At 35.5% G+C, this 24020-nt stretch overlaps 5 protein-coding genes across 6 annotated transcripts; 2 read left to right on the top strand and 3 right to left on the bottom strand.

Annotated features, from left to right (window-relative positions):
• Window positions 1-830: 830 nt before the first annotated feature.
• On the bottom strand, window positions 831-3357 carry LOC18050312. The gene is made up of 6 exons (XM_006439777.2): window positions 2828-3357; window positions 2541-2654; window positions 2157-2237; window positions 1761-1933; window positions 1534-1630; window positions 831-1140 (listed from the first exon to the last, which is right to left on the bottom strand). Exons 1-6 carry the CDS (start codon window positions 3122-3124, stop codon window positions 1030-1032), a joined length of 873 nt encoding a protein of 290 aa, XP_006439840.1. The 5' UTR covers window positions 3125-3357; the 3' UTR covers window positions 831-1029.
• A 2246-nt stretch (window positions 3358-5603) lies between these two features.
• On the top strand, window positions 5604-9253 carry LOC18050311 (BOI-related E3 ubiquitin-protein ligase 1). 2 transcript variants are annotated; one of them, XM_006439776.2, is made up of 4 exons: window positions 5604-6158; window positions 6587-6696; window positions 7384-7739; window positions 8513-9253. In XM_006439776.2, exons 2-4 carry the CDS (start codon window positions 6591-6593, stop codon window positions 9044-9046), a joined length of 996 nt encoding a protein of 331 aa, XP_006439839.2. In that variant the 5' UTR covers window positions 5604-6158; window positions 6587-6590; the 3' UTR covers window positions 9047-9253. The 2 variants fall into 2 exon arrangements, with proteins under 2 accessions (XP_006439839.2, XP_024043432.1); XM_024187664.1 differs by lacking the exon at window positions 5604-6158 and adding an exon at window positions 6171-6461.
• Window positions 9254-10309: 1056 nt separating this feature from the next.
• LOC18050310 (triose phosphate/phosphate translocator, non-green plastid, chloroplastic) lies at window positions 10310-13549 on the top strand. Its single transcript, XM_006439775.2, has 9 exons — window positions 10310-11172; window positions 11316-11435; window positions 11540-11692; window positions 11857-11942; window positions 12121-12205; window positions 12394-12513; window positions 12621-12689; window positions 12923-13052; window positions 13160-13549. The coding sequence occupies exons 1-9, from the start codon at window positions 10789-10791 to the stop codon at window positions 13234-13236; spliced, it is 1224 nt and encodes a 407-aa protein (XP_006439838.1). The 5' UTR covers window positions 10310-10788; the 3' UTR covers window positions 13237-13549.
• A 2215-nt stretch (window positions 13550-15764) lies between these two features.
• On the bottom strand, window positions 15765-17326 carry LOC18050309 (transcription factor MYB98). Its single transcript, XM_006439774.2, has 3 exons — window positions 16662-17326; window positions 16441-16567; window positions 15765-16349 (listed from the first exon to the last, which is right to left on the bottom strand). Exons 1-3 carry the CDS (start codon window positions 17324-17326, stop codon window positions 15765-15767), a joined length of 1377 nt encoding a protein of 458 aa, XP_006439837.2.
• A 1650-nt stretch (window positions 17327-18976) lies between these two features.
• On the bottom strand, window positions 18977-22594 carry LOC18045972 (GDSL esterase/lipase At5g62930). The gene is made up of 6 exons (XM_006439773.2): window positions 22271-22594; window positions 22051-22128; window positions 21762-21902; window positions 21587-21663; window positions 19976-20140; window positions 18977-19487 (listed from the first exon to the last, which is right to left on the bottom strand). The coding sequence occupies exons 1-6, from the start codon at window positions 22367-22369 to the stop codon at window positions 19304-19306; spliced, it is 744 nt and encodes a 247-aa protein (XP_006439836.1). The 5' UTR covers window positions 22370-22594; the 3' UTR covers window positions 18977-19303.
• Window positions 22595-24020: the final 1426 nt, after the last annotated feature.

The raw sequence follows: 24020 nt of genomic DNA, 5'->3' as shown, positions 1-24020 counted from the left end.
AGCGGTTGGTTGAGGTTTGGATGAAGTCTCGTTTAGTCACTCGCTCGGGTATACTTCTGAACTGCTAGTACTGATAATGCAAAGATGTAGGTAACAAGCGACCAGAGAAATAGATATATAAATTGGCATGCCCAAATGTGATTTTTTTTCCCGTTGTTTTTAGCAATAAATCCTGTATAGCAAAGGACAAATCATTGTGCATGCAGATGCAGCAAGGGAAACAACCATGAACCATCCTAAACAACAAACTTAGTCCTGTGCTTTGTCTGGTAGTGGTTGCTGAGGAAATGTAGATCTATCTCAAGTTTCCTTTAATACAAATTTTCACGTGGACAACGGAATGAGATATTAGAAAAATGACAATGATATATACACTGCAATGACTTCTTGTTTGGAGCTGTTCAAGCAATTTGATGTTCTAGGAACACAGCTGGAAAACAAAACCACTCATAAACGAAGATGCAAAATACGAGGGCCACTTCAAGAGCATTTTAAAGGAAGGTCCAAATAGGCTGGGAAGTTGTCCGTGAGACGAAAAAGCAACACTGGGTAATGTGCTGAGGGATATGTATAAATTCATTTTTACCTTTACATGTTTACCAATTGTTCAATAAGACTTTTTGATTAACGTTGAGATCTACCAAATTACCAGATAGGCACAGTAATAGTGGCAGAAAATTCATTTGTAGTGCACTTCATATATTCGAGTATGGATGCTTTCTAGATCTATCAACTTCATGAGAATTATGATTAGCCATGCGGTTTCATATACAACTTTAGGGATGTTTGAATTTCATCCCCAACATCGGAAAGAAAGAAAGAAGTCAGTAGAAGCTATAATACACTTATTATTAATTGATTTCTTTTGAAAGTTTGCTACATATGATCCTTGCAGAGAAACAAATGAAGAGCTTATAGACCAATAATTACACTTACATATTGCAATGCATTGATTTATAATTCTGAAAATAATCAACCATGACAGGGATATGGCGCCTCAACCCTCCACAGAGACGCCTAATACCAGTTCTAAAAAGAATCACTGTCATCACCCATTGTGGATAGAGAAAAAGGTGCAATCGCCACATTGAAAGTTTGTGAACCTACTCTATCAACATGTTTCATCTCAAAATCACCTTCCTGCATTGCAATCCAATGAAACATTTTTAAATTTCTTCGATATTTTTTTCAATAATATGATATTGGCTTTAAGGTATGGCAAAAACACATATAACTAACAACAGCAAGAACAGAGTTGATGAATAAAATATAGATTTTAAGTTGAGAAGACAGCAACATTCATCTGCCACTTTCGAGTACATTGAGAATCTATTAAACCTCACCCTAAAAAAATTATTTAAAAAAAAAATTCATAGGAAAAGCTGGATTACAACGGCATGTGACCATGATGGATAGCACGCAACTTGTTTTAAAACTTGTTTCAAATCTAACCTCTTTAATCCATAACTACAGTGGGATTTTAAGTTTAACAAGTTGCAAAGGACATAAGAATGCAAAACTATCCCATCTTACCATTCTGCCACTCGGAGTGCTTAAAGGGCATGCTGAAGAGTATTCAAAACTGGTATTAGGAAGTATAACTGGCTGTTCACCAATGACTCCAACTCCTCTGCAAAAAAAGTGAGAGATACCAAATTCATATCCGAAAGAAAGGGAAAAGCAAGGAGAAATTATTATCTTATTATGCCCATAAGACAAAGAAAAGATAAAATGGAAAGAAAGTAAGAAGAATAACTCACAAGATGTTTTCAGTTTTTCCGTTTGCATCTGTGATAATCCAATGCCGTCTGAGAAGTTGAACAGGACGTTCTGAGTTATTGGTAATTCTTACCCTATATGCGAAAAAGTACTGCCCCTTCAAAGGTTGACTACGGTCCTCAATGTACACACTTCTAACTTGAACCCTTATCCCCTGAAAAATCATCATATGCCAAAAACTGGTCCATCAAGAATTCAGAAAGGCCTCTAACATACACATACTAAAATAGATTGCCGGTAGCATATCTTAAACAGATTATTATAAAAAAGACAGACATCCCAGGTAGAAAATTTTTTTATAACACACGCTAAAACAAATCACATAGCCCTTTAGACAGCAGGCAATATTTGCAATATTAAATTGGATCTCTTCGTACCAAGGTTGTTGCATCACTCAAACATTTCAAGAGAGAGTTTGGTGCTATTTCCTTTAATTTGTTGCGGTACCTAGCAGCATCCTGGCAAAGAATTCAATAAAAGAGAACAAATTATCAGGAAGCTAGTAAATACGAAACCAATAACATGGGTCAAAACATTACCATATTGTAGCAGACAACGATTTACCCATCATATCTCTCAAAACCAAACAATATCATAAAAATATTGTAATCCATTATAAAGAGTAGCTAGCTACACAAGTATCATTACTAAATAATGGCTGCCTAACACTTTGCGTTAATAGATTTTGCTAGTGATCATCATAAACATGCATAAGGAAAACCACATACAGTTACATGAGTTAATCATTCGAAATTGGATACCTCAAACCTTTCCTCAGCAACTGCCTCTTTCATTAACCTCCGAAGCCGAAAAATCGGCTCCTCTTCCTCAAATGATCTCAATGAATCACGAATTCTTGCCGCTTCTTTGTAATCCTGGTATCAACACAACAAACTCATCAAGAAACCAATGCCGATAGTCCTGAGCAGCAGAAATACGAAAACGGCGCGCGCCTCCGTAAAAAGTACAACAAAATGAGGAACGTGCTAATATTGCGAAACATGTTGAAAATGACAAAATTACAAAAGTAATGCAGTAGATACCAAACCTCAGTTTTGGCAGCGACCTCCATTTGCTGCTTCAAGAGTGCATAAGCTTGGCTCCGAGACAAAAACGACCTCGCACTCGAACTCAGTCTCTCTCCTCCTCCTCCGCTGCCGCCGCCTCCGCCGCCGACACAGGCTACAATCCCGTACGTCCTCGTAAGATCTTTACAACCCCGACCGACTCGTCTTCTCCTTCCGTACTCTAAATCCAAAGAATTATTATAACTTAAGCATCTCCTCCTCCTCGTCGCATTAAATTCAGTAGAAACATTAATACTACTTAAATTAAAAGCATGCATTTTTTGTATTTCTAACAATTTACAATCTCTTCAGTTCTGACGAGGAATTCGGAACTCGGGCTGTTCGGTCCTTTTTTGCGGGTTATGTTTTTGTTTACGGTTTATAGACTTTGCCAGTGTGGTCAAAACTTGATGTTACATAATTAGCCCCATTTTGTTGGCTTGGGAAAGGTGAAGACGTGAGGGTAATTATGGGACGATTCGGAGGCTACGGATATTTTAGGGTGTTTATATTGGTGCAAGTGATTTTTTTTTCCCCTGATAATGGATGAGAAATTTACACGTGGAATATTTTCATCTTTGTTTCTCTCCTTACCTGGGAACTCATGTCGCATTTCTGGCCTCAAACGTGGCTGTTGCTATGCGCTATGGTCAGGCGTTGGCCATTGAGTATCTTAAAATTCAATTTATGAACGCCACGTATCAGCACTATGATACCGCATGCTCGTTCATGGGAGGGTGGTGCGTTTTGGAAGGGTAATGCTAAGTTACATGCATGTACCTTACAACCCTCTCACATGAATAGTGTATGAATACTATTCATGTGAGAGGGTTGTAAGATACATGCATGTAACTTAGAGGGATCCGTTTTGGAATTGTGTGATCTCAGTCGTGACTATGGGTTGTGAGCGTTTCTGGGGTGCAGGTGGCTATTGGGCCTGAACTTGTTTTTGGCAGATTGAAACAATGGGCCTAGCCCATAAACAATTGCATTTTGAATATAAAATTTTGATTGCTTCTGTGGTAAGAATAAAATTCACGCCCAAGGTTCATGTATAAGAATAAAAAGTAGATTTTTAACAATTGAAAAAATGCATGCGCAGATCTCTTTTTTATTACTGTTTTTCACTTACATTTAGCGGCATCAAACATATTTGTATACTAAAAGGGGCTCGTTCTGTCCATTATAAAAACCTTCGAAGATATATTTATTAGGACTGATGATACAACCATAAATTTTTGTATAAACAGATGTGGTATTAATTTATTGGTTGAATAAAAATATAATATAATAAAAATAAATTATGTGGACTAATAGATATTTAATTCAACTAATAAATTAACGCTACGTCAGTTTATATAATATAAATTTACACAAAAATTTATAACTATATAATTACTCATTTATTAGTACTTGTTTGTATATCATGACAGATATTGGAGGGCCGAGTGCTACTGTCTTCCCTTTGAAAACCCACAAAAGAAAAAGACAGGACGCAGAGACAGAGTCTGAATTCTGAAGGCTGAAGCTGTCCGGGAATTACATTATGGAGCTTTCTTTCTCGGTCTATGCGACTCTGCAAAAGCCGTGAATGAGTATGAGGATGGCATAATTAGCTAAGGCCAACGAACCCAACACGTAACGTGAGCCAGAAACAAAGCCAAGTGGAACCCACAAGGGTTGTGTTGAGGTGAGGTGAGCCCATGAGATGATGAGACAGAAAAGAGTCACCATTACATAACTGAGCTGAGCCATTTCTGCAGCCTTGAATGCAGCGACATTTTTTTTTATTTTACGTATACGCTCTTCGACCTCTTGGTCCTCCCTCCCCACACCCTTTTATTTGTTTAATCCGTAATTTATTTTGCTAACTTAGATGATTGGTTGGTCTCCATCTCGAATCCACCAACATAAAGAAGAAACATAATAATAATAATAATAATAATAATAAAAAGAATCGAGGGATATCGTGCAGAGGAGTGATCGAGTCTATGGCTACTACCAATTCGAGTTAGGTGGATTTGACGAAAGAAATTGGCTATTAATGTCTTCAAATGATTAAAGAGTTGGTTTAGATTAGATTATCAATCCAAGTCTATTTAATCCTAGTATTTATACTTAAGTCCAACGTAATTAGCTATCTAATTTGAGTAGAATTCAATTTCCATGCATTGAAAATCTTTTTTGCATAGTATATCTATCAACTTAATTAAAATTCACTTTCAGTAAGGAAAAAGAATATTAACTAAAACTAAGTACTTTGTTAATTTTTATCTAACTAGATGGTTTAAATTAAATTGTTTCCTACTAAAGTATTCTTCATCTTCTCTTCTGGTTAAATCTCTCGTTGGTCTTTTGACACAGTAAAAATTGAATTGATAAAAGCTGATGGAGAAAGGAAATCCTTACTGAGTCAGCCACTTTACCAATTCATTTTTTGAAAAGTGTCAGATGTATTAATTTTCATGTGTTTATATATATAAACTTATGCGATATATACTATGGTGTTAGGTGAGGGGTGTTATTTAGTTTGATATAGTAAAATGTCTCATGTTAAAAACAAGGAATTTGAGCTTTGAATTGATCTCTATAATTTTATGAATTTAAAAAATTGGCAATATCAACCCATATTGTAATATACTAATCTCAATTTAAAAAAAAGAAAAAGAAACAAAAGTCATTGTCTATAGAAAATAATTACACAACCAAAGCATTATGAAGGGCAATTACACAACCAAGCTGCCGGAGATAAAAAAAAAGCTTCAAACAACTTTCAAAACAAGAAAAGCAAATAATTATTTCATCCGGCAGGCAGGCACCATCCAAAATTCCAAATTTCCAACCTCACATCTCCTTGAAAGATTCTCAAGCACAGAGCCCATTTTGGTCAATTGACACCCAATCGAACATAAAAAAAAAAGAAAGTAAAATAAGAAAAAGGGGGGGAATTACTGGTGGGAGAGGAAAACGAAAAGAAAGCTGACGAGGTGAAAGAGAACAACACCAACACCAACACCAACTACACCAACAACAAGAAGTAATGGCACAAGTTTACAAACGGAAGGAAAAGGAATCAATTTCAAATTCATCGGTTTTCTTCGTTGCCTTAACCTTAACCACTCACCCCATTCTTTTCTTTTTCCCCATACTTTTTTGTATTTTCATCTATATCATCGCCACCCCAACAGACAATACCACCACCCGTCATCATCATCATCAATATCAATGATGTTTTTTCTTTTTCTATCCTCTTAGCAACCTCTTTCTCTCCTTCTTTTCATCGGTTTTTGCTTCATTCTTATCAGCCTTGAGGTATTTGTTTTTACCATCTTCAGCCGTTTATGATTATATTTATGTTTTAGTAGTATTTGATTTCGTTTTTGGTTTATTGGGAACCCACTTTTTTTCTTTTTTTTTGGTAAAGTTTTGATTTTTGTGACAAAGTTCGCTTCTTTGAGGGAATGGGAGTCGTGGGTTCCCATGAACTCCATTGCCTGATCGGTTGGTAAGAAAGTAAGGAAAATTACACTTCGAAAAATGTCGTCTTGACTTGATTAAATAGCTGCATTAGCCGAGGGGTGCTTTCAGCTTCTTTGGGCTGGGCGTCGGGCATTTGTGAGCTTTTATGCCTGTGTTTCAAATTTATTTGTTCTTTATTTTGGTTGTTTTCGTGTATGGTAAAGTTCTTTTAGAGTGCAATAATGGTATAATGAACATTATGTGTTTTTGGTTGTTGTCAGAAAAATGTTCGGAGGTGAAAACAACAATGTCTTGCTTCCTGGTTATCTCGCAGATCATCAATTCCAATTCAATTCAAATGCATTGCCGCAGCTGCAGTTATTTGGAGATGGTGAGTATATTTATTGCTGAATGCAATTTGGCGATCATAAATTTTGTAATTAGAAAGTCAGTGGTGGTAATTGCGGGCATTTTATATTGGGTGCGTGTTTTTGTTTCTAGGAAGCCTCTTCATTTAGTGACCACTCTGGATGACATCGCTTTTAGGAGTCTGGTTAATTTTGATTATTCTTAAACAACATATGCTTATACTTTTTTATTGTTTATTGTTTAAAAATTTCTTGCCTCATCACTAGGACCATTAGCTTCATTTTCTTTGTGGCATGTCAGTAGAAGTAAGGGATGCGGCATTGTGAATGCATTATCAGTTGAATTTTGCATAGCATGCCGTGAACCTAAAATGGCTGCAGCAGTCAATGAACCAACTGAATCTGGGTAATTATTTTTTATTGATGATGAATTTATTTAGGAAATCTCATTCACTTTTCTGCTTTCATTCTCCATTTTTTCCCTGCTGGGGCATGCTATCTTATCATCTAGTGATTCTCCTTGTGTTTGTTATGTTTGCCATGGGTTGTCATGCTTTTCTGGCTGCAAATTTCAGTTTGTATTCTTGCCTTCAAATCTTGTTTCTTTCACTTTATATATTATTTATTGTAGTGTGCTTTTTTCCTTCTACAAAGTGGTCTATGGTTTATCTAATTTCGTTCAGGGATGTTGCAATCTGTCTTTGTTCCAGTTGGATGCAGCGTTGGTCCCTCAAAATTCACGGGGAATCAGCATGCAACTACAGTGGAGCGGCCAGTTAAAAGAAGCAGGGAGGTTGAATCTATTTCCAGACAGGAAAAGCACCATATATCTTTGAATGATAAAGTGCATCAAGATGAAGGTGGTCAGCATTGTAACATTATGAATCCGAACCCTGTATCAACTGGTCTTAGACTTTCGTATGAGGATGATGAACACAATTCTTCTGTTACTTCGGCGTGTGAAAATATTTCTGGTGCAATTCCTCATATACTGTCCCTTGGTGATAATCTTAAATTGGAGATTGACCGTCAGAAGGAAGAATTTGATCAGTACATGAGAATTCAGGTGATAATCTGATTCCATATGACAAAAGGATAACTTTGATGCTTCTGTTTCTTCAATCCCTTGAACCTCTGTAACTAAAGTAGTTAATATATTATGTCATGACCGATCATTGACCTCTGCAATCAGTCCAACTTGAGATGCTAAAGTGTCGGCTTATCAAACTGTAGTCACTTAGCTTGTTGATTTTAGAGAGACAACCGTCAATGTCTTCGATGCAAAAATCTTATTGGTTTTAGAGACTCAACATTTCTCATCACATTCTCATTACACATTTTCATCGAGTTACATCACTTTCTTGACATTTCTTGTTCTTTTTTCTTTTTTTATCATTTCTCATCCCTTTTCCATGGCGTTCTCAACAATTCTCTTGTCGTTCACTATGTTCCCATCAACTTTCTTTCTCCAATTCTCCTCACATGCTCATTAGTTTCTTAACAGCTCTCGTCATTTTGTCATCACTTTTTAGGTTTATAAGCTAAATATCCTCTCAGAATCATTTTTTTTCCTACTGTTAAAGTACCATAAAATTATAATGAAGTGTGTTGTTGTTATCTTTTTACTGGCAAAGGCAGAATGTGTCTGCTGTTTTCTTCATCTAAATGACAGTAGCCTAATAATGAAAAAAGCATGGCCATGAGAAATTTAACGTTTTGCAAATATAATGGAATGGGATATAATACATTGCATTTAATTAAGTCTACAGGGTTCCATGTAGACTGAGTGATAGGCTGATAGCTTCTGCAGCTGGTTCTTACTTGGTTTGTTTGATACAGGAAGGAAACATGATAAAGGGTGTAAGGGAAATGAAGCAAAGACACACATATTCTTTTCTCACTGCCATAGAAAAAGAAGTTGGAAGGAGGCTACATGGAAAGGAGATGGAAATAGAGGTCATGAACTGCAAGAACAAGGAACTAGTGGAAAAAATAAAGCAGGTTAGCATGGAAGTTCAATCTTGGCACTACAAAGCAAAATATAACGAGTCTGTAGTCAATGCATTGAAGAACAATCTTAAGCAGGCCGTGGCACAAGGTTCCTTGCATGTGAAGGAGGGTTGTGGAGACAGTGAGGTAGACGATGCTGCGTCTCGCACTAATCTGAATTATCTGAGTGTTGTAGATGGTTCTGGAAATTCAAGTCCCATGAAAATGCAGATGATTTGTAGAGCGTGTAACATCCAGGAAGTCTCTATATTGCTTTTGCCATGCAGACACTTGTGTTTGTGTAAAGACTGTGAAGGGCTTATAGGCGTTTGTCCCGTCTGCAAGGCAATGAGGACGGCAAGTGTTGAAGTATACTTGTCCTGAAGATGTGTTGTGTTTTGGCGTGTATCCAAGCATTTGCAGTACTCATTATCCAGAAGGGAAAGAATGAGTTTAAATTATAATGTTAATATCATCATTTAGACAAACCTAGTTGTTGCGTGAAGATTTTTTTGATGGAAGCGGGGTGAGGAAATGAAGTTATGCTGGTTTTTTATGAGAAATTGTTGAAGAAGGTTGGTAGGACATCTCTTTTCTTTTTTTATCAAAAAAATTAAAAAAATAAAATAAACCTCGTCTTATTCTATATGTATATTAATTAATATTTGGGTAGATGAGTCCCAAATATAAATTATGTTGCTTAAGAAGCCATGATGATAATAAATGAAGGCCTGACTTGTATCTGAGTCCGAGTGCCATAATAAAACTAGAAACTGCTGCTGTGTTCATTTGCCTCCGGAAAATAATTATTTTATCTTTCTTCTTTCTTTCTTTGAGAGAATTAATTACTCAATTCACCTTAATACCAGTAATTTCGTCATTCTAATTTTTTTTTGTACCTTCTAGTTAAACTTACTGTAAATTTGATTTACTGTAAATTTGATGAAGTGGCTGTTTGGTATGATTTATTTAATGGTTATTAGTACTTATTTGATCTCATAAGTTTTTATCAAAATTTTTGTTGTTTGGGTTTTTTTAATAGAATATTAAGAGATTAAATAAGTTATTTTTCTGAAGTAGAGATTGAATTTTTTTTAAATGTTGAAATGTTTAAAATATATTTTATGTATTTGATAAATTTATTTAATTGTTTTCATAATATAATTTTTTTTAAAAAAATTATCTATTAAATTAATTTTTTAAATTTTAATAAAAACTCTCATGGGCAACTAAACAATTAATATTTTGAAGCAAAAATTGTATCTGTAAAAATTTTACTGACAAAAATTATATTTAAAAAAGTTATAACAAAAGTTGGTTAAAATACACTATTGAAGGAACGGTCGTGAAAATGAAATGTAACCGATTCCCTCTTAATAAGGGTGACGCTATTTAACTTAAAAAAAGTGTTAAATTGTATAGACACAAGAGGCATTATAACTGCAGCTTAAGAGTATAAATGTATAATTGTTAATTGTTAATTGTTAAATTGGTCAAATATGAATGGTTTAATGGGTGCGTTACTTATGTCTTTAAAATCCAGCTAGCTTCAGATCTCGAGCCACACCGCACCGGACACGCCTCTACCGACCTACTAAAATAAAGTAGTGTTACCCCCCGCACTCAAAAATCGCAATGAAAGAAAGATCTACTTGCACAGTTGCACGTCACTTTCTTTTTTTTAATTTGTTCGATCTGAATTCCTGAAACACTCCTCGTCCCCAGACCCCATCCCCTCCCCCCCCCCCCAAAAAAAAAAAAAACCCTTTTACCTAAAGTAAAGATCTCAGAAATAAATAAATAAAACAAAATCACGCGCGATCACACATTAGAATATCCGTGCCGCCTGGCCTGGTGCGATTCTCTCTGTTTCTCTCTAGTTTTTCTATTATTATTATTATTATTATTATTAAGGCCTTAACCTTAAGGGGAAGAGAAGTAAAAGTCGAATTGTCAATTGATTTTCAAACACACTAGTTGTTTGTCACACCAACCTCGATCGGGCGGACTCTCCAACGCTATAACCGAAACACAACAACGCACTTGCTCTCTCGCTCATTTTTCAAATACGCAGCGCTTTGCTTCTTTTCGCTTCGATTTGATTTCATTTTCAGGTCTCCGAAAATATGCAAAGCGCTGCTGCATTCACGGCCGCCCCTAATCTTCCTCTCCTTAAGCCTCGAAGATTATCCGCAAACCACGCGCCCGGCCACGTCGTTCTCTGTTCTAAACGACACGATTCCAATGTCGTCCCCCCTTCTCCCTCTGCCTTCCCGCCTATCCGCCGATCCTGGTCCCTCTCCTCCACTCCTTCCTCCATGTTCCGGCCTTGGACCGCCGTGCCGCTGCGGGATCCCGATACCACGGGCCGTTCTCAAGCCACGGCCGTGCCGGAGAGCGCCGGCGGTGAGGAACACCAGACGACTGAATTGGCTAGGAAGATAGAAGTTCTCCTGCTGATGGGCTTGTGGTACTTCTTCAATATCATCTTCAATATTTACAACAAACAGGTCCGATTTTTAACTAACTTTTTTATATTTGTTTTCCAATTTCTAAGATTTATATTTAAGCTTTTGGTTGTTTTAGGATTTGGCCAGCGAAATTATTTAGAATTTGGAGAATGATTAACTGATTATTAATTGATTGTGAACAGGTGCTGAAGGTTTATCGCTTTCCAGTAACCGTAACGACTTGTCAGTTTGGCGTGGGAACCGTACTGGTTTTGTTGTTGTGGACTTTTAATTTGTATAGACCAAAAGTTAGCAGCACCCAGGTACTTGATGATCTTCTTGGATGGCAACACCCCCCCCCCCCCCCCCCACAAAAAAAAAAACCAAAATTTTAAAAGCTGATGCTTATTGTGTGTTGTATTGGCAGCTTGCAGCTATTTTGCCGCTCGCATTGGTGCACACATTGGGTAACCTCTTTACTAATATGAGTCTTGGGAAAGTGGCTGTTTCATTCACTCACACGATTAAGGCTACGGAGCCATTCTTCTCTGTTCTCCTATCTGCTATGTTTCTAGGGGAGGTATGCTGGATATGGATCACAGATTAAATTGATAAGTAGGGAGATTTTGTCCATTTATAAGTATATATGCATGCATATTTATACTGGAACAATAAATTCAGATTTCGTTGCATCATATGATTGGATGCTTATTGTTAATTCTAGTTACGATCTTGCTGATACAGTTCCCCACTCTCTGGGTTGTTGGATCTCTAATACCTATTATGGGTGGTGTTGCGCTTGCATCAGTTACTGAGGTTTCTTTTAATTGGTAAGAACTTTAATGTTCATTGTGTTTCCAATTATTGCTTCCAAAAGGAATGTTGCAGGATGAGGTTCTTTTTTTGCATGTGTATGATTCCATTCCAATTCTCCCTTGGTAGAATGGTCAATATAAATATTTTTTATTTAAACTAATATGACTTTATTTCTTTTGGTTTGTGCAACAGGGCTGGTTTCTGGAGTGCAATGGCTTCCAATTTGACAAACCAATCTCGTAATGTCCTTAGCAAAAAAGTCATGGTGAATAAAGAGGTAATCTGCGTTGTCCACATTGATGTGAATTAATGAGCATGGTTCAGTAGTTGTGGTTATGGTACATTGAATTATTTTCATGATTGGTACTGACCAATTTAATCAGAAGTTGCATATGTGAAATGTGTATTAGTATATTTTCTTCTGTTTGAATTTGTTCATAAATATAATTTCGTATTTTTTAACAGGAAGCTTTGGACAATATCACCCTATTTTCTATAATAACAGTCATGTCTTTCATCCTGATGATCCCCGTGACTCTCATTATGGAAGGTGTCACATTTACCCCTGCATACCTACAGTCTGCTGTGAGTTTTGCTAAATAGCTAAACTTGATTTAGTTACTAATTTTTTTACTTTTATAGTAAATGTATTCTGTCCAAGTTGGCGTCTGATTCACTATCTTGCATGACAGGGTTTGAATCTTAAAGAGGTTTATGTAAGGTCACTTATCGCTGCAATCTGTTACCATGCTTATCAGCAGGTGAGGCCTTTAGAATTTCTTTGGGATTTCCCTTTTTGTTCCTAAATTCATATCTAGCGTATTTCATGTGATGTGTAAGCTCTTAAACCGTAGTTTCATATTCAACTCAAAGCTGAAGCCTCCTTTGACAATGAACTTGTTGAAAATGAAAATAATCATATTTTGCCATGGCCTCTCTAAAAAGCATAAATCATTTATGCTTCCTTGCTAAAAATGCTGATTGGACTGTGCAGGTCTCTTACATGATATTACAGAGGGTAAGCCCTGTTACCCATTCAGTAGGCAATTGTGTGAAGAGGGTGGTGGTCATCGTGAGCTCTGTTATGTTCTTCCGAACTCCAGTCTCAGCTATCAATGCCTTTGGTATGATAACATTGCATTCGAACTTACACTTATAATTTCCTGTTCATGTCCTGCGTTAATATTTTCTTTTATAATTATGAAAATTGTTTTTCCTGATATTGATGCAGGCACTGGGATCGCTCTTGCTGGAGTTTTCCTGTACTCAAGGGTGAAGCGCATTAAGCCAAAGGCAAAGACTGCTTAAATTTCTTGTGGAGAATTTTTTTTCCAGGCAATTGGGTTGTTAGTTGATAAAATTTAAGTTGTTCATTGAGAACTTATTTTTAGGTCAGGGCAGGAACTTAATTTTTATTTTGGGTTTGTAATCTCTTTTCTTTTTTGTTTCTCTCTTTATCTTTCTTTTGAGATGATACATTCTTTTGTGGATTTCGCCACAGTTATGCCGGTAGCAAATCAGCTGCTCTGAATTGTATCTTGTCCTTTTTGTTTAAGCCCCAATGTTTCATCTCCCATCGGCAGTTCCTCGTTTGAATGTGAAATGTAATTTTGCTCTTTTATTTAATTTCATTTCGCCTTAAGCGAAGATTCATCAACATGGAAAATGGAAAATAAAAGCTACCGGCAGACACTGATTCGAACGGCCCGCCGTTGAACTCTTTCTTCATGATGCTGACCTATGGACATGGGTAACTAGGCCCATTGAGTGGCTCTTTCGGTATTATGATAACAGTGACTCATTAGTGTTACAACATAAGTGCGATTATTTACATCGTAAAATTTATTTGGTATATTTAATATTTATACGAAAATGCTCTTGATTGAATTTACAATTAAGAATAATTATATTCGAGTGAATAAAAATATATTACTCTTAACATTCATTTACTTCATTCATACTATAAACTAAAATTTTATTTTGTTAATCGTATCAATTTAATCTTGAATCTTCATTTAAAACTAGTTTTCTCTACTGAGGTAACATATTAGGGATGGCAAAAATCCCCACGGGGACGGGTACCCTCGGGGATTTTTTCCATTCGGGGAGGATATGGGAATAATTTTATACCCAATTTCTTATTCGGGGAGGGGACGGGGATGAGGTGGAATCTCCATCCCCTACCCATTTCCCCATTTTAATTTTTAATTTTATTTTAATTTTTTAAAATTACTAGTAAATAAATTATAAAATTATAAATATTGGTAAAAATAAAAAATATCAAAATATTTATATTATTAAACTTTTAGGCCTAATTAGCTAATTAAAGTTCTAAATTTTTATTTAGGACATTAAAAAGACCGAGTAGATTCTATTAGCCAAACATTTTTTTTAATTTTAATATTCTTTAAATATTTTAAACTTAAATCTATTTTTTATTTAATTTTAGATGTTATAATTGCCCACAGGAATCACAATTTTAATATCTAATCTAATCTAATCTAATATTTGCTTTTGATTTGCTCCGATTTAACTATTGTGTTGTAAAGGGAATAGTCCACATTTATAAAGTGTCCACGCCACCATTGAAAAAGTTAATTTTGAATTTAAATTTGATTTTATTTGTAACAATTTTGTATTAGATTATTAATTTGTTCATGATAGTTTGTAAAAGAAGTTTATATCCCTTGCATGTTGCGTTACTTACTAATTTAATGTATGTAACTTTTGTAATAGATATTAATGTAAGATATATTTCGAACTTTACTTTTATTTAAATTTTTTATTTTAATATGATTAACTCAAAATCGAAAAAAAATGTATTAGTGATTCGGGGATCGGGGACCCTTGGGGATCCCCTGTTATTATTCGGGGAGGGGATGAAAATTCTCTCAAGTAATTCTGACGGGGACATATGCAAAATATCGGGGATGAGTACGGGGAGATCGGTCCCCTCCCCTCCCCTCCCCATTGCCATCCCTATAACATATGATGATAGATTACAAAAAAAAAAAAAAAAAAAAAACATTTTGTTAAATCGAATAGCCCTCAATATTCCTACGGAATGACGTGAGAAGGAAAAAAAAAATCCTCTAGTCATTCATATGAACAAGTTCGGTTATTTCTTGAAAAATTGTCTTCATTAATTCATATAATAAGCTTAGCAATCACGTGAACTAAGTTCTTAGATGTAAATTTCTTTTATGATTGTAATTTTAAAAAAAAAACTGATAATAACAGATATTTAATTCGAGGAAAATTTTGATATTTTCAAAGCATAATTGAGTAAAATTTAATTTATAGAATGAGTGTCTTCGGTTAAAAAAAAAAAAAAGTATATTCACCACAGTGCAAGTAGCCCCATCCTATCAATAAATTTCATTGAAGACTTTCTTTAGTTCCAAGTAAACTCAAAACCCATAAATACCTAATTAATGCTTCAGACTATAAATTCATATGTTCTGGAGCGGCACTATCGGAGTAATCCATGCACGTCTGAATAAAACTCCATTTTAAAACTTTTTTGAAGCTATGTTAAGAATTAAGATGACAACAACGTTAAAAGTCAAAACCCTAATAACAAAATAATAATACGAACTATAGAAGAATAAAGAACTTGAGAAAACACCATTCAAAATCCTAACAGAGAATGTACGTAAAAAGGCTTTCCATATATATGTATAGGAAGTTTACATGACGCAAATTAACATTTGATACAATTTCAACCCTTCTGATCAGTATCTTATTCTATCAATTATATAATTATAACTGTAAAGTACTCTAAAACAAATACAAAGTAAGAATCAACAGATTAAAAATCTTTAAATCCTAGTTACTCAAAGATTGGCTTCAGAGATCATTTCCACTAAATCCAGCTCCTTCTTCACTTCAAACTCCATCACTGGAGGCACATCCAATGGTGGCACCTTCATGTCCAAGCTTTTCTGATGATCAACAACAGGAGCACAAGTCATTTCTTCAATTAGAGAATCAATGCTACAATTCTCATCAAACAACTTGTCATCGAAATCAAAATCCGGGACCTCATTAAAATCAAAATCCGGAACCAAATGATCACTACGGCAAAAGTCTTGCTCTGCGGCAGCTGGAGGGCTACTCTTGGTTGCTGCTTTGCTTTTGTTATTAGCGTTAATGTTAGAGGAGTTTTTTCTCTGGTGTTTTGAAGAACCCGCTGCATCTAAGTTCAAGCTCTTGATATAGTCTTGTAAAAGAGAGGCTCTGGGGTATTTTGAACGACATTTTCGCTTCGAGAATTGCCTTCTCTTGGTTGCATTCCAATGATTCTTGATTGAATTTTCAGTTCTTCCAGGCAACCTCTTTGCAATTTCTGCCCATTTGTTTCCTATCTCTGCATGCGCCTCTATAAGCGCCTTATCTTCCTCCTCACTCCAAATATCCTTCTGCAATATTTTGAAAAAAAAATACAAATTAATAAATTGCACATGCATTGTAAATAATACATATATTCGAGGGTCTAAAATGTTCATTTACCTTGATATCAGGCCTTAAATGGTTATGCCATCTCTCTCTGCACTGCTTGCCTATTCTTCCAGGCAACATCTGAGCAATATGAGACCATTTTCTTATCCCAAATTGATCGACCAACCGAATCAATAGCCTATGCATATACACATTAATTATCAACTTTTCATTGAAAAATTACGAAGCTAAATGTAAAGATTAACCATGCAAAAATTTCAAAATTAGATTACCTGTCTTCTTCAGTAGTCCATTGTCCCTTCACTACATTGGACTTCTTACCAATTTTCATCGTCTTTCTTACCGAATGATATGCTCTATTATTGTTCTTATCCATGCCAGCTTTCTTATAGTAACCATTGCCAGCACTTACACATGAAACTTCATCGGAAACAAGAAAATTTACAGGCTTCATTTCTTGAAAATCTAATTGCATGTGGCTGCGATGATCGGATCCCAAAATATCGACTGGATTCACTTGCTGTTGCTGATGATGATTTAGGTATCCTCCACTTTGGAAATTGTCCATGACTTGACCGTTGCCGCTACTGTAATTGTGATCAGCAAATGGCTTGCACTCATAAAAGTCAAAGTTTAATGATGACGAGTAATTGTATGGGAAAGCATCAAGAGATTCAAAGCATGGAGTGTGAACAGCAAAAGGGTTTGTTGAGGAGGATCCGTTGAGATTAACGAACAGATGATGACGACCGTCATCGTCATCAAGATCATGGTGGTGACGATCAAAATCCTGAAGATTATTAGTTATATGAGTACCCTTCGATGAAGGGACTTCAAAAGGTAGCTCAGGTTTCATGTAATTTTCAGACAAGAATATTGGTTGTTGTTGGCTCGCATGATGATGTGTTTGGTCTCTTAGCTTTGTGTCCAGCTCCATGACAACATGCAGCAAAACGTTTGATGTTTGAGCGTTTTGGAACTGTCACCTTTGTGTTCCTTAATAAGTGAGCATATGGCAAAGGCATTTATTATCAAAGTTAATCATGATCGTTCATTATGATTAATCCCATGGTCAGGATCGTTTAGCATTACTTAGCTATCTTGACCATCAAGCCTCTCTTAATTAACATATTTATGGCTCTTTTTTTCACTTTTTATTTAATTTAATATTTAAAAAAATACATAGCACATGAATCAAATGTCTATCTTAACCCTCCCTCCTTGTCTTTTTCCTTTTAGGTTCTATTTCTGTATATTATTGAACTTTTGTTTATAATAACTGAATAAGTGAAGAATTTCCTCTTGGGCAGACAAATTTTTGTTGATTAACCTTAATTCGCATCACTAAAAATCTTATTGTCTTCGGTATATAAACTCATTCATTCATGGGATTTTTACTTTATATTTATTCGTACATAAATAGTAAGAATATCATGGATGGGGCCATTAGAAGTATACATTGGACTTTAAAAAAAAAAAAAAACTTTCAAAACATAATCAAGTCAATTTAACTCATTTGATGGTACATTTTTTATGTGGCATCAGGAGAAGGAAATAAACGAGGGTAAATCCGTCAATATGAATTGAAAAAAATGGCTTTGGCTAAGGTTCACTTTAGATAATTACAAATTATCTAAATTAAATGAGTAATACTTATTTGTAACGGAAATGGTTTTCAAACAAAACCTTAAATAAGTTAATTTACTCTTTCTTATTAATATCAAAATTCAGCGAGTCGTTAAAAAATAAATCTAATGGTAAATTTGGTCTTAAGACTAAGAAACACAATTATGGTCATGTTAAATAAAGAAAAATCAATCTACATTAAAGACTACTTTTAGTACGGATTAGTAGTGATAACGCTAAGCATTTGTTATTAGCCTTAATTTTGCAGTTGGTGTTCTTTAATCACAATTAAAAAAATAAAAAGCTTTAATGTAATAGGTTAAGTAAGAAACGATGTTTACAAAGGATTTAGTGCAACTTATGGCTTACATCTACAAGTCTCAAATCCCTTTTCCAATTTTGAAATTGTAAATGCCCATGACAATTTTCTTTGATTTTCCAACCCTTAATTTTGAAGATAATCTGAAAGTTTTGGACATCAAAACATAGAGGCCAATCAATCAGTCCATAATGTTAAGGTGTTTGTGAAGTCCACTACCACGCTGGTTAAATACTTTCTATGATTCTATTTACTTTTATATAATTAGAAAAGAATTCCTCATTTAAGGATAAAGGGCAATACATGAACACCAACAAACCAACAAAGCACATATTGCTGTCTTTTTTATTTTTTATTTTCTTTTTCTTTTTCTAAGTAAAGAGCTGGATATATTCTAAATTATATTAAAGTAAATTTTTAAAAAATCACTGGTTAGACCATCAGGAGCAAAACAAAAATATTTTTTCTTTACTTTTTAAGAATGAAACAAAAATAGTTGGATGTGAGGACAGGTTCAAGCCCCACAATATTAATATTTATAAGTCAATTCTTTCTTACGAAATGCGAGTGGAACATAAACATTCTTCCTCTAGTTATGAATATCTGATATATTATCAATAATTTAACCTTTAATTAATAGTGGAAGAAAGACTGCAATCCCCTGCGTACAAGGGGACTACTACTCACTACTACTCTCCAATAAGCCTTATGAACAAGAACAGCCGCAAAGTTTTTAGGGAAACCTCAAATTAATATTTTAGCTCTCTACCTACTTGCGGTTTGAACTCAGGTGACCCACCAAAAAAAAAAAAAAACCTTAAAAACCTTTTTATCAACCCCCAGGGGTAAAGAACAACCACAGAATTAATCATTATTATCACCATTTATGTGGCAAAATTAATCCCCAGTCCAAAACTTTCTTCAAAATATGAGTATATTTAAAAGTTAGGTATAGAAGTCAAAGCCTTTCTAAAGGGGCCGTGCCAAGCATTGCTGTTGTTGGAAAGTTTTCTCGGGGTTCTTTGCATCAATTTGCGAGTGGTGAGGGAAATCATATGGCATTTCTTCAGAAGAAAGCCCGGCGACACTGAAAACTTCCACAACTTCTTTGTGGACCACTGCATTGCCTTCCTCTGTCAGGTGCAATCCATCACTGTAATGAAAGATGAAACAAATATACTCAGATCATATTTCTTATCAGTACACTCTTGCAGAGCTAATATTAGTCTGTGAAACAACTAAGTCTATGTCTCCAGTAAACCAAACAGACTAGGATTATTTTTCTTTCCCCTAATAATAAGTCCTACACCTGGATTTAGTATTTCTTTGCTGTGGCTCGGGTGTCTCGACTTTCCAAGATCCATTGGATTTGTCATCTATGTATTCCTAGATGAAGTCCAAGATCCATTAGGTTTGTCATCCATGCAATCCAAGTTGAAAGTACTTGCATACAAAAATTCATCAATCGGGCATGCAGTTCCAGGAAAAGATCAAACGTAACTACTACTTTGTTGAGCCAGATTATTGTAGTACTTCAGTCTAGTCTAGATATGAACATGAGGAAATATGTTTTACCAAGCCAAAATCAGTCAGATTATCATTTTGGACCACAAACCGACACAAGCTTTATATATCACAAACCTCAGGAATTTTTTCTGCCAACCCTCTGTTTCCTGCATCTTGGACCACAAATCAATAAAGGGGACACCCAAGTCTTTAGCAGTCTCAATGCACTGCCTAGCATAAACTCCTGTCATTTCATTTGTCCTTTCAGGCAGTTTCATAGCTTTCTCACCATACAGTGATCTGCAAACACAATTATAAAACATACCAAGTATCTTATCACATTAATAATACCTTAGAAAGAGAAATAACAACAGTAATTTTATGGTTAGAGTTCCAAGATTTGAGGATTTTGAGGTCTTAAGAATCAGGACTCTGAGATGATTCTGGATCGGTCATGGTTATTTTCCACTCCAAGGATTTCGAAGATCAATTAGAAGAGGAAAGAATGGCATGTTTATATCTCTCCATTTCTTTATGTGGGGCACAAACTCTTTCTTGGAAGGTATCTAGATCTAAACAAGGTAATTGCTATGCCACTGCCACTTGGTTTTGATCTCAATCTGCTTCGAACAAGGTCAGTTGTATATAGTTAGTGGCAACTCTGGAGAGAGTGATGGTACATGGATGTGAATGGGATGGTAAAGTCAATGTTGGCTGGGATGGAAGAGCTTTTTTGTTAAGAGTGAAACTGATTGATCGTGGCAGCACCGATACCCGTCTGACCTAATGGTGTATCCTCCCATCACACCGAAGGATTAGAGAGTAAATATTACTGGCCACGGAAACAAATATAAGAAATTGCATGGTGGACATGAGCTGGAAGTCGTAGATAGATCAAATTAAAAATGCATAAACAGCGCTAATGCAATAACAGAGGCAAGTTTGATAAGAAATGAGCACGTGAATTTGTACAGCCTTCAGATCAAAATGGAACTGACCATTAAGGTGGCAGCAAAGGAAGAAGGAGATCTTGTGGCAGGGCCACAGGGGCTGGTGTTGCTGATCTGATGGCAGTGGGAATGTCTGTTAACATCTTGTGGTAATGGTGAAGATGACAGAGGCAGCAAGATGGCAGTTTAAAGCAATGGCGATAGCATTAATAGAAGAAATAGCACAAGCAAACAAGTAAGCAAGCAGTAATGGAAAGACAGGAGGTTGCGGCAGAGGTTTATGGTGGTAATATGCTTGTCACTGTTAGGATTAGGCTATAATGAACAAAATTGAGATCAAGCGGCTCCATTTCCATTAGGTGATAAGGATCTACAACTAAAACTTGGGATCTCCAAGCCACGATTACAGAATAGGGAAATGACATCCCTGCATGAGAAAGCTCAAACTTGTGGTCTAAGTCATTCAACATACTAAAGTTATATTAGTCCATGACATTCCACAGACTAAGACACTGATTTTCACTACAAAGAAAAAAAAAGGACCTTAAACAAAATACAAAAATCTTCCGTACTTGTTTTCTCTTAAAAATAATATAAATTCTTTGAATGGCAACGTATAAATTTTCTCTTAAAAATAATGAAATATTCAAAATTATATCAAATTGTTGATAGCCGCAAAAGAAAATAACATATGCTGCAACCACCATGGTAAAACCATTGTTGTTTTCCTATTGGTTGTGGGTACTTGGGTGGACGTCCTAGAAAACAGTTAATATAAGGAGAAGAGTTAACATACTTTGCATATTCCATACGCCCGTCCTCATCAACTGGCGGTGGAGTAATAAGAACAACTAACATAGTTGGTGAGAGTCTCTGCAAACAATGAATTGATATGCTGCAAATGATAAGAACAGAAACCAGAAAAACTCAAATGGGTTGCTCAATCATCACTGAAAGATCAAAATTTGAACCTTCAAATGCTGAACCATTATTTTGAGATTGTCCCCGTACTCTTCCACAGGAACATGCTGCCTCTCACTAGTTCTCCCAAAAAGAGCAGCATCATTAGCCCCAAAGAAAATTGTTGTAGCCACTGGCGGGTTTGAATTGTCCTGCCAAAACAACCACCAAGTAGCAAAATTCAATAAACCCAGTTGGTGTTACACAAGAAAAATTGAAATTTTCCAACAGAAGTAAATAGTCGGTATCTATAACAAACCAACCAAAATAAAGAAATAAATAAACAAGGAGATTGTTTACCAGAGGGAAAATGTGATGTAGCAAGAACAATGCCCATCTAGTATTGTAACCACCATAGCCACGAAGTAGCACGTCAGCCTATAAAACAACAAAACAAGCAAAACCCAATACACGAAGCCAAGAATAAAAAAGCTGGGTATCACCAAAAACAGCATAAAGAAAATTGAACAAAAAGATCAGTAAGAACAAAAAAAAATCAAAGAAATGTAAAAGTTAAAACCTTGCGACAGTAAGCGTCAGCAAGAGCAGCTCCCCAGCCGGCTGATCCAAAAGACTGCTGTGTTATTGAATCTCCAAATAACACTATTTGTGGCCTCATTTCTGTTTTCTTAAGAGCGCAGATCAGATCTAGACAACAGAACTGGCGCGGTTTTTATTTATTTATTTCTTGTTGTTTAATGTTATTTATTTATGATAATCATTTTCTTTTTCACCTTTTTATCTCCCCCCGGCTGAAAGATACCGATCGAACACCCACCCACCTCTACCCACAAGTCCGGTCCTCTGCCCCTCCACCAACCTGGACAAACGCGCATTTTTTTCCCTCTTTTTTTTTTTCATTTTTTTCCTATTTATGGATAATGCACCTATATCACACATTAAAATGTCAGCATAAATGATTGTTCTGCTTCAGTCAAATATTTAATTTCTGAGTCATTTCAAGAAAATATTGATAAATAATAATGATTTCTTGCCGAAAATTCAATTCATCTTTTCTTTGCCATCCTCATCTCATTTTGGTCACTTCAAGTAGCTCCTATGTTATAAAACTCAGTTTCATTCTCCATTTGGCTTGTAATTTATTTCATTGAGGATGAAAGTAATTTATTTAATTGAGGATGAAGAAAAATGGTAACTGTACAAACTATTTTTTTTTTATTACATGAGATTATTACTTAAATTATAACTCATATTATATAAGACTAAACTGATATTTACAAATCAGATTATTACTGGGACCAATTTACATCAATACTAATGAGCTTACAAATCAGACTATTATTGGGATCAACTTACATCAATACTAATGGAGCGCTATCCATATTTTAACCCTCATAAATATTCAACTGATATTTACAAATCAGACTATTACTGGAACCAACTTACATCAATACTAATGAGCTTACAAATCAGACTATTATTGGGATCAACTTACATCAATACTAATGGAGCGCTATTCATATTTTAACCCTCACAAATATTCAAGAGATGTCTACTCATCACACTTGGATAAAAAAAAATAATACCTTCATTCAAATTTAATTAAGAAAGAAAATACTCTCACAATATATTTGTGGAGGTTCGAACTGCTGCCATCCAAATTGGAGGGCAGCAGCCTGACCACTCGCTTAGCACAAACTAATTAAGTTCTCAATAGTTTGATAAAACGCTTAGCTCATGTCCAACCTACCAAAATCTTAAGGAACTCAAAAGAAAACCCATGACACTCATTTGTAATGTCCAATTGTCCTGGCTACTGACACTGAGCTGTAAATTTGCTCTGGGCCAAATGCCTGTAGGCTACAAAATTTCGATGGGTTCAAGACCAAAGAAGAACTTATGCTGATACAGAAAAGAAAATGCGGAACTTACCGTCATTCTAAGTGCCCATCAGTTGATCCACAAACATTAGTGCAAATCAAAGAATCTGCTGTGTCACTTTTTAAAGTGTCATTCAATCGTTAAGCAAAGCATCAGAGTGACAAGTGACAGCATCATTTTGGTCCTAACAGCACCATTTGGGTCCCTCACTCCCTTGTGTACTCCTTGTTGTACAGAAGAGATAGTGGGTTGTATAGCATGCTTATCACTAGTGATATTTGGCATTAATTGTCTGTCCACCTAGTGCCTAAGCAAATCTCTCTTTATATCTATCTGAATCACCCTTTTCTAGTATCTCTTTACGTAATTCATTCAGAAGTGCAGACAAGCGCTGAAATCATAGTGCTAGTGGTGCTTGGAAAAGCAAA

Source organism: Citrus clementina, unplaced genomic scaffold (genome assembly GCF_000493195.1).
Source record: "Citrus clementina cultivar Clemenules unplaced genomic scaffold, Citrus_clementina_v1.0 scaffold_3, whole genome shotgun sequence".
Taxonomy (NCBI): domain Eukaryota; kingdom Viridiplantae; phylum Streptophyta; class Magnoliopsida; order Sapindales; family Rutaceae; genus Citrus; species Citrus x clementina.
Note: the sequence above shows the minus strand (reverse complement) of the source record. Positions and strands in the feature narration are given on the sequence as shown.

What these genes read in the sequence shown, in the direction of transcription:
- LOC18050312 (XM_006439777.2), bottom strand. Translation starts at nt 3,124, where the DNA reads ATGCATGCTTTTAATTTAAGTAGTATTAATGTTTCTACTGAATTTAAT. An exon ending in AGGTCGCTGCCAAAACTGAG is followed by an intron (nt 2,655 to 2,827) that starts GTTTGGTATCTA and finishes TGTTGATACCAG; the next exon opens with GATTACAAAGAAGCGGCAAG. An exon ending in TTGCTGAGGAAAGGTTTGAG is followed by an intron (nt 2,238 to 2,540) that starts GTATCCAATTTC and finishes ATTCTTTGCCAG; the next exon opens with GATGCTGCTAGGTACCGCAA.
- LOC18050311 (XM_006439776.2), top strand. Translation starts at nt 6,591, where the DNA reads ATGTTCGGAGGTGAAAACAACAATGTCTTGCTTCCTGGTTATCTCGCA. An exon ending in GCTGCAGTTATTTGGAGATG is followed by an intron (nt 6,697 to 7,383) that starts GTGAGTATATTT and finishes TCTTTGTTCCAG; the next exon opens with TTGGATGCAGCGTTGGTCCC. An exon ending in ATCAGTACATGAGAATTCAG is followed by an intron (nt 7,740 to 8,512) that starts GTGATAATCTGA and finishes TGTTTGATACAG; the next exon opens with GAAGGAAACATGATAAAGGG.
- LOC18050310 (XM_006439775.2), top strand. Translation starts at nt 10,789, where the DNA reads ATGCAAAGCGCTGCTGCATTCACGGCCGCCCCTAATCTTCCTCTCCTT. An exon ending in GTTACCATGCTTATCAGCAG is followed by an intron (nt 12,690 to 12,922) that starts GTGAGGCCTTTA and finishes TGGACTGTGCAG; the next exon opens with GTCTCTTACATGATATTACA. An exon ending in CTCAGCTATCAATGCCTTTG is followed by an intron (nt 13,053 to 13,159) that starts GTATGATAACAT and finishes ATATTGATGCAG; the next exon opens with GCACTGGGATCGCTCTTGCT.
- LOC18050309 (XM_006439774.2), bottom strand. Translation starts at nt 17,326, where the DNA reads ATGGAGCTGGACACAAAGCTAAGAGACCAAACACATCATCATGCGAGC. An exon ending in TGGACTACTGAAGAAGACAG is followed by an intron (nt 16,568 to 16,661) that starts GTAATCTAATTT and finishes GTATATGCATAG; the next exon opens with GCTATTGATTCGGTTGGTCG. An exon ending in ATTTAAGGCCTGATATCAAG is followed by an intron (nt 16,350 to 16,440) that starts GTAAATGAACAT and finishes AAAATATTGCAG; the next exon opens with AAGGATATTTGGAGTGAGGA.
- LOC18045972 (XM_006439773.2), bottom strand. Translation starts at nt 22,369, where the DNA reads ATGAGGCCACAAATAGTGTTATTTGGAGATTCAATAACACAGCAGTCT. An exon ending in CTGACGCTTACTGTCGCAAG is followed by an intron (nt 22,129 to 22,270) that starts GTTTTAACTTTT and finishes GTTGTTTTATAG; the next exon opens with GCTGACGTGCTACTTCGTGG. An exon ending in TAATGGTTCAGCATTTGAAG is followed by an intron (nt 21,664 to 21,761) that starts GTTCAAATTTTG and finishes CATTGTTTGCAG; the next exon opens with AGACTCTCACCAACTATGTT.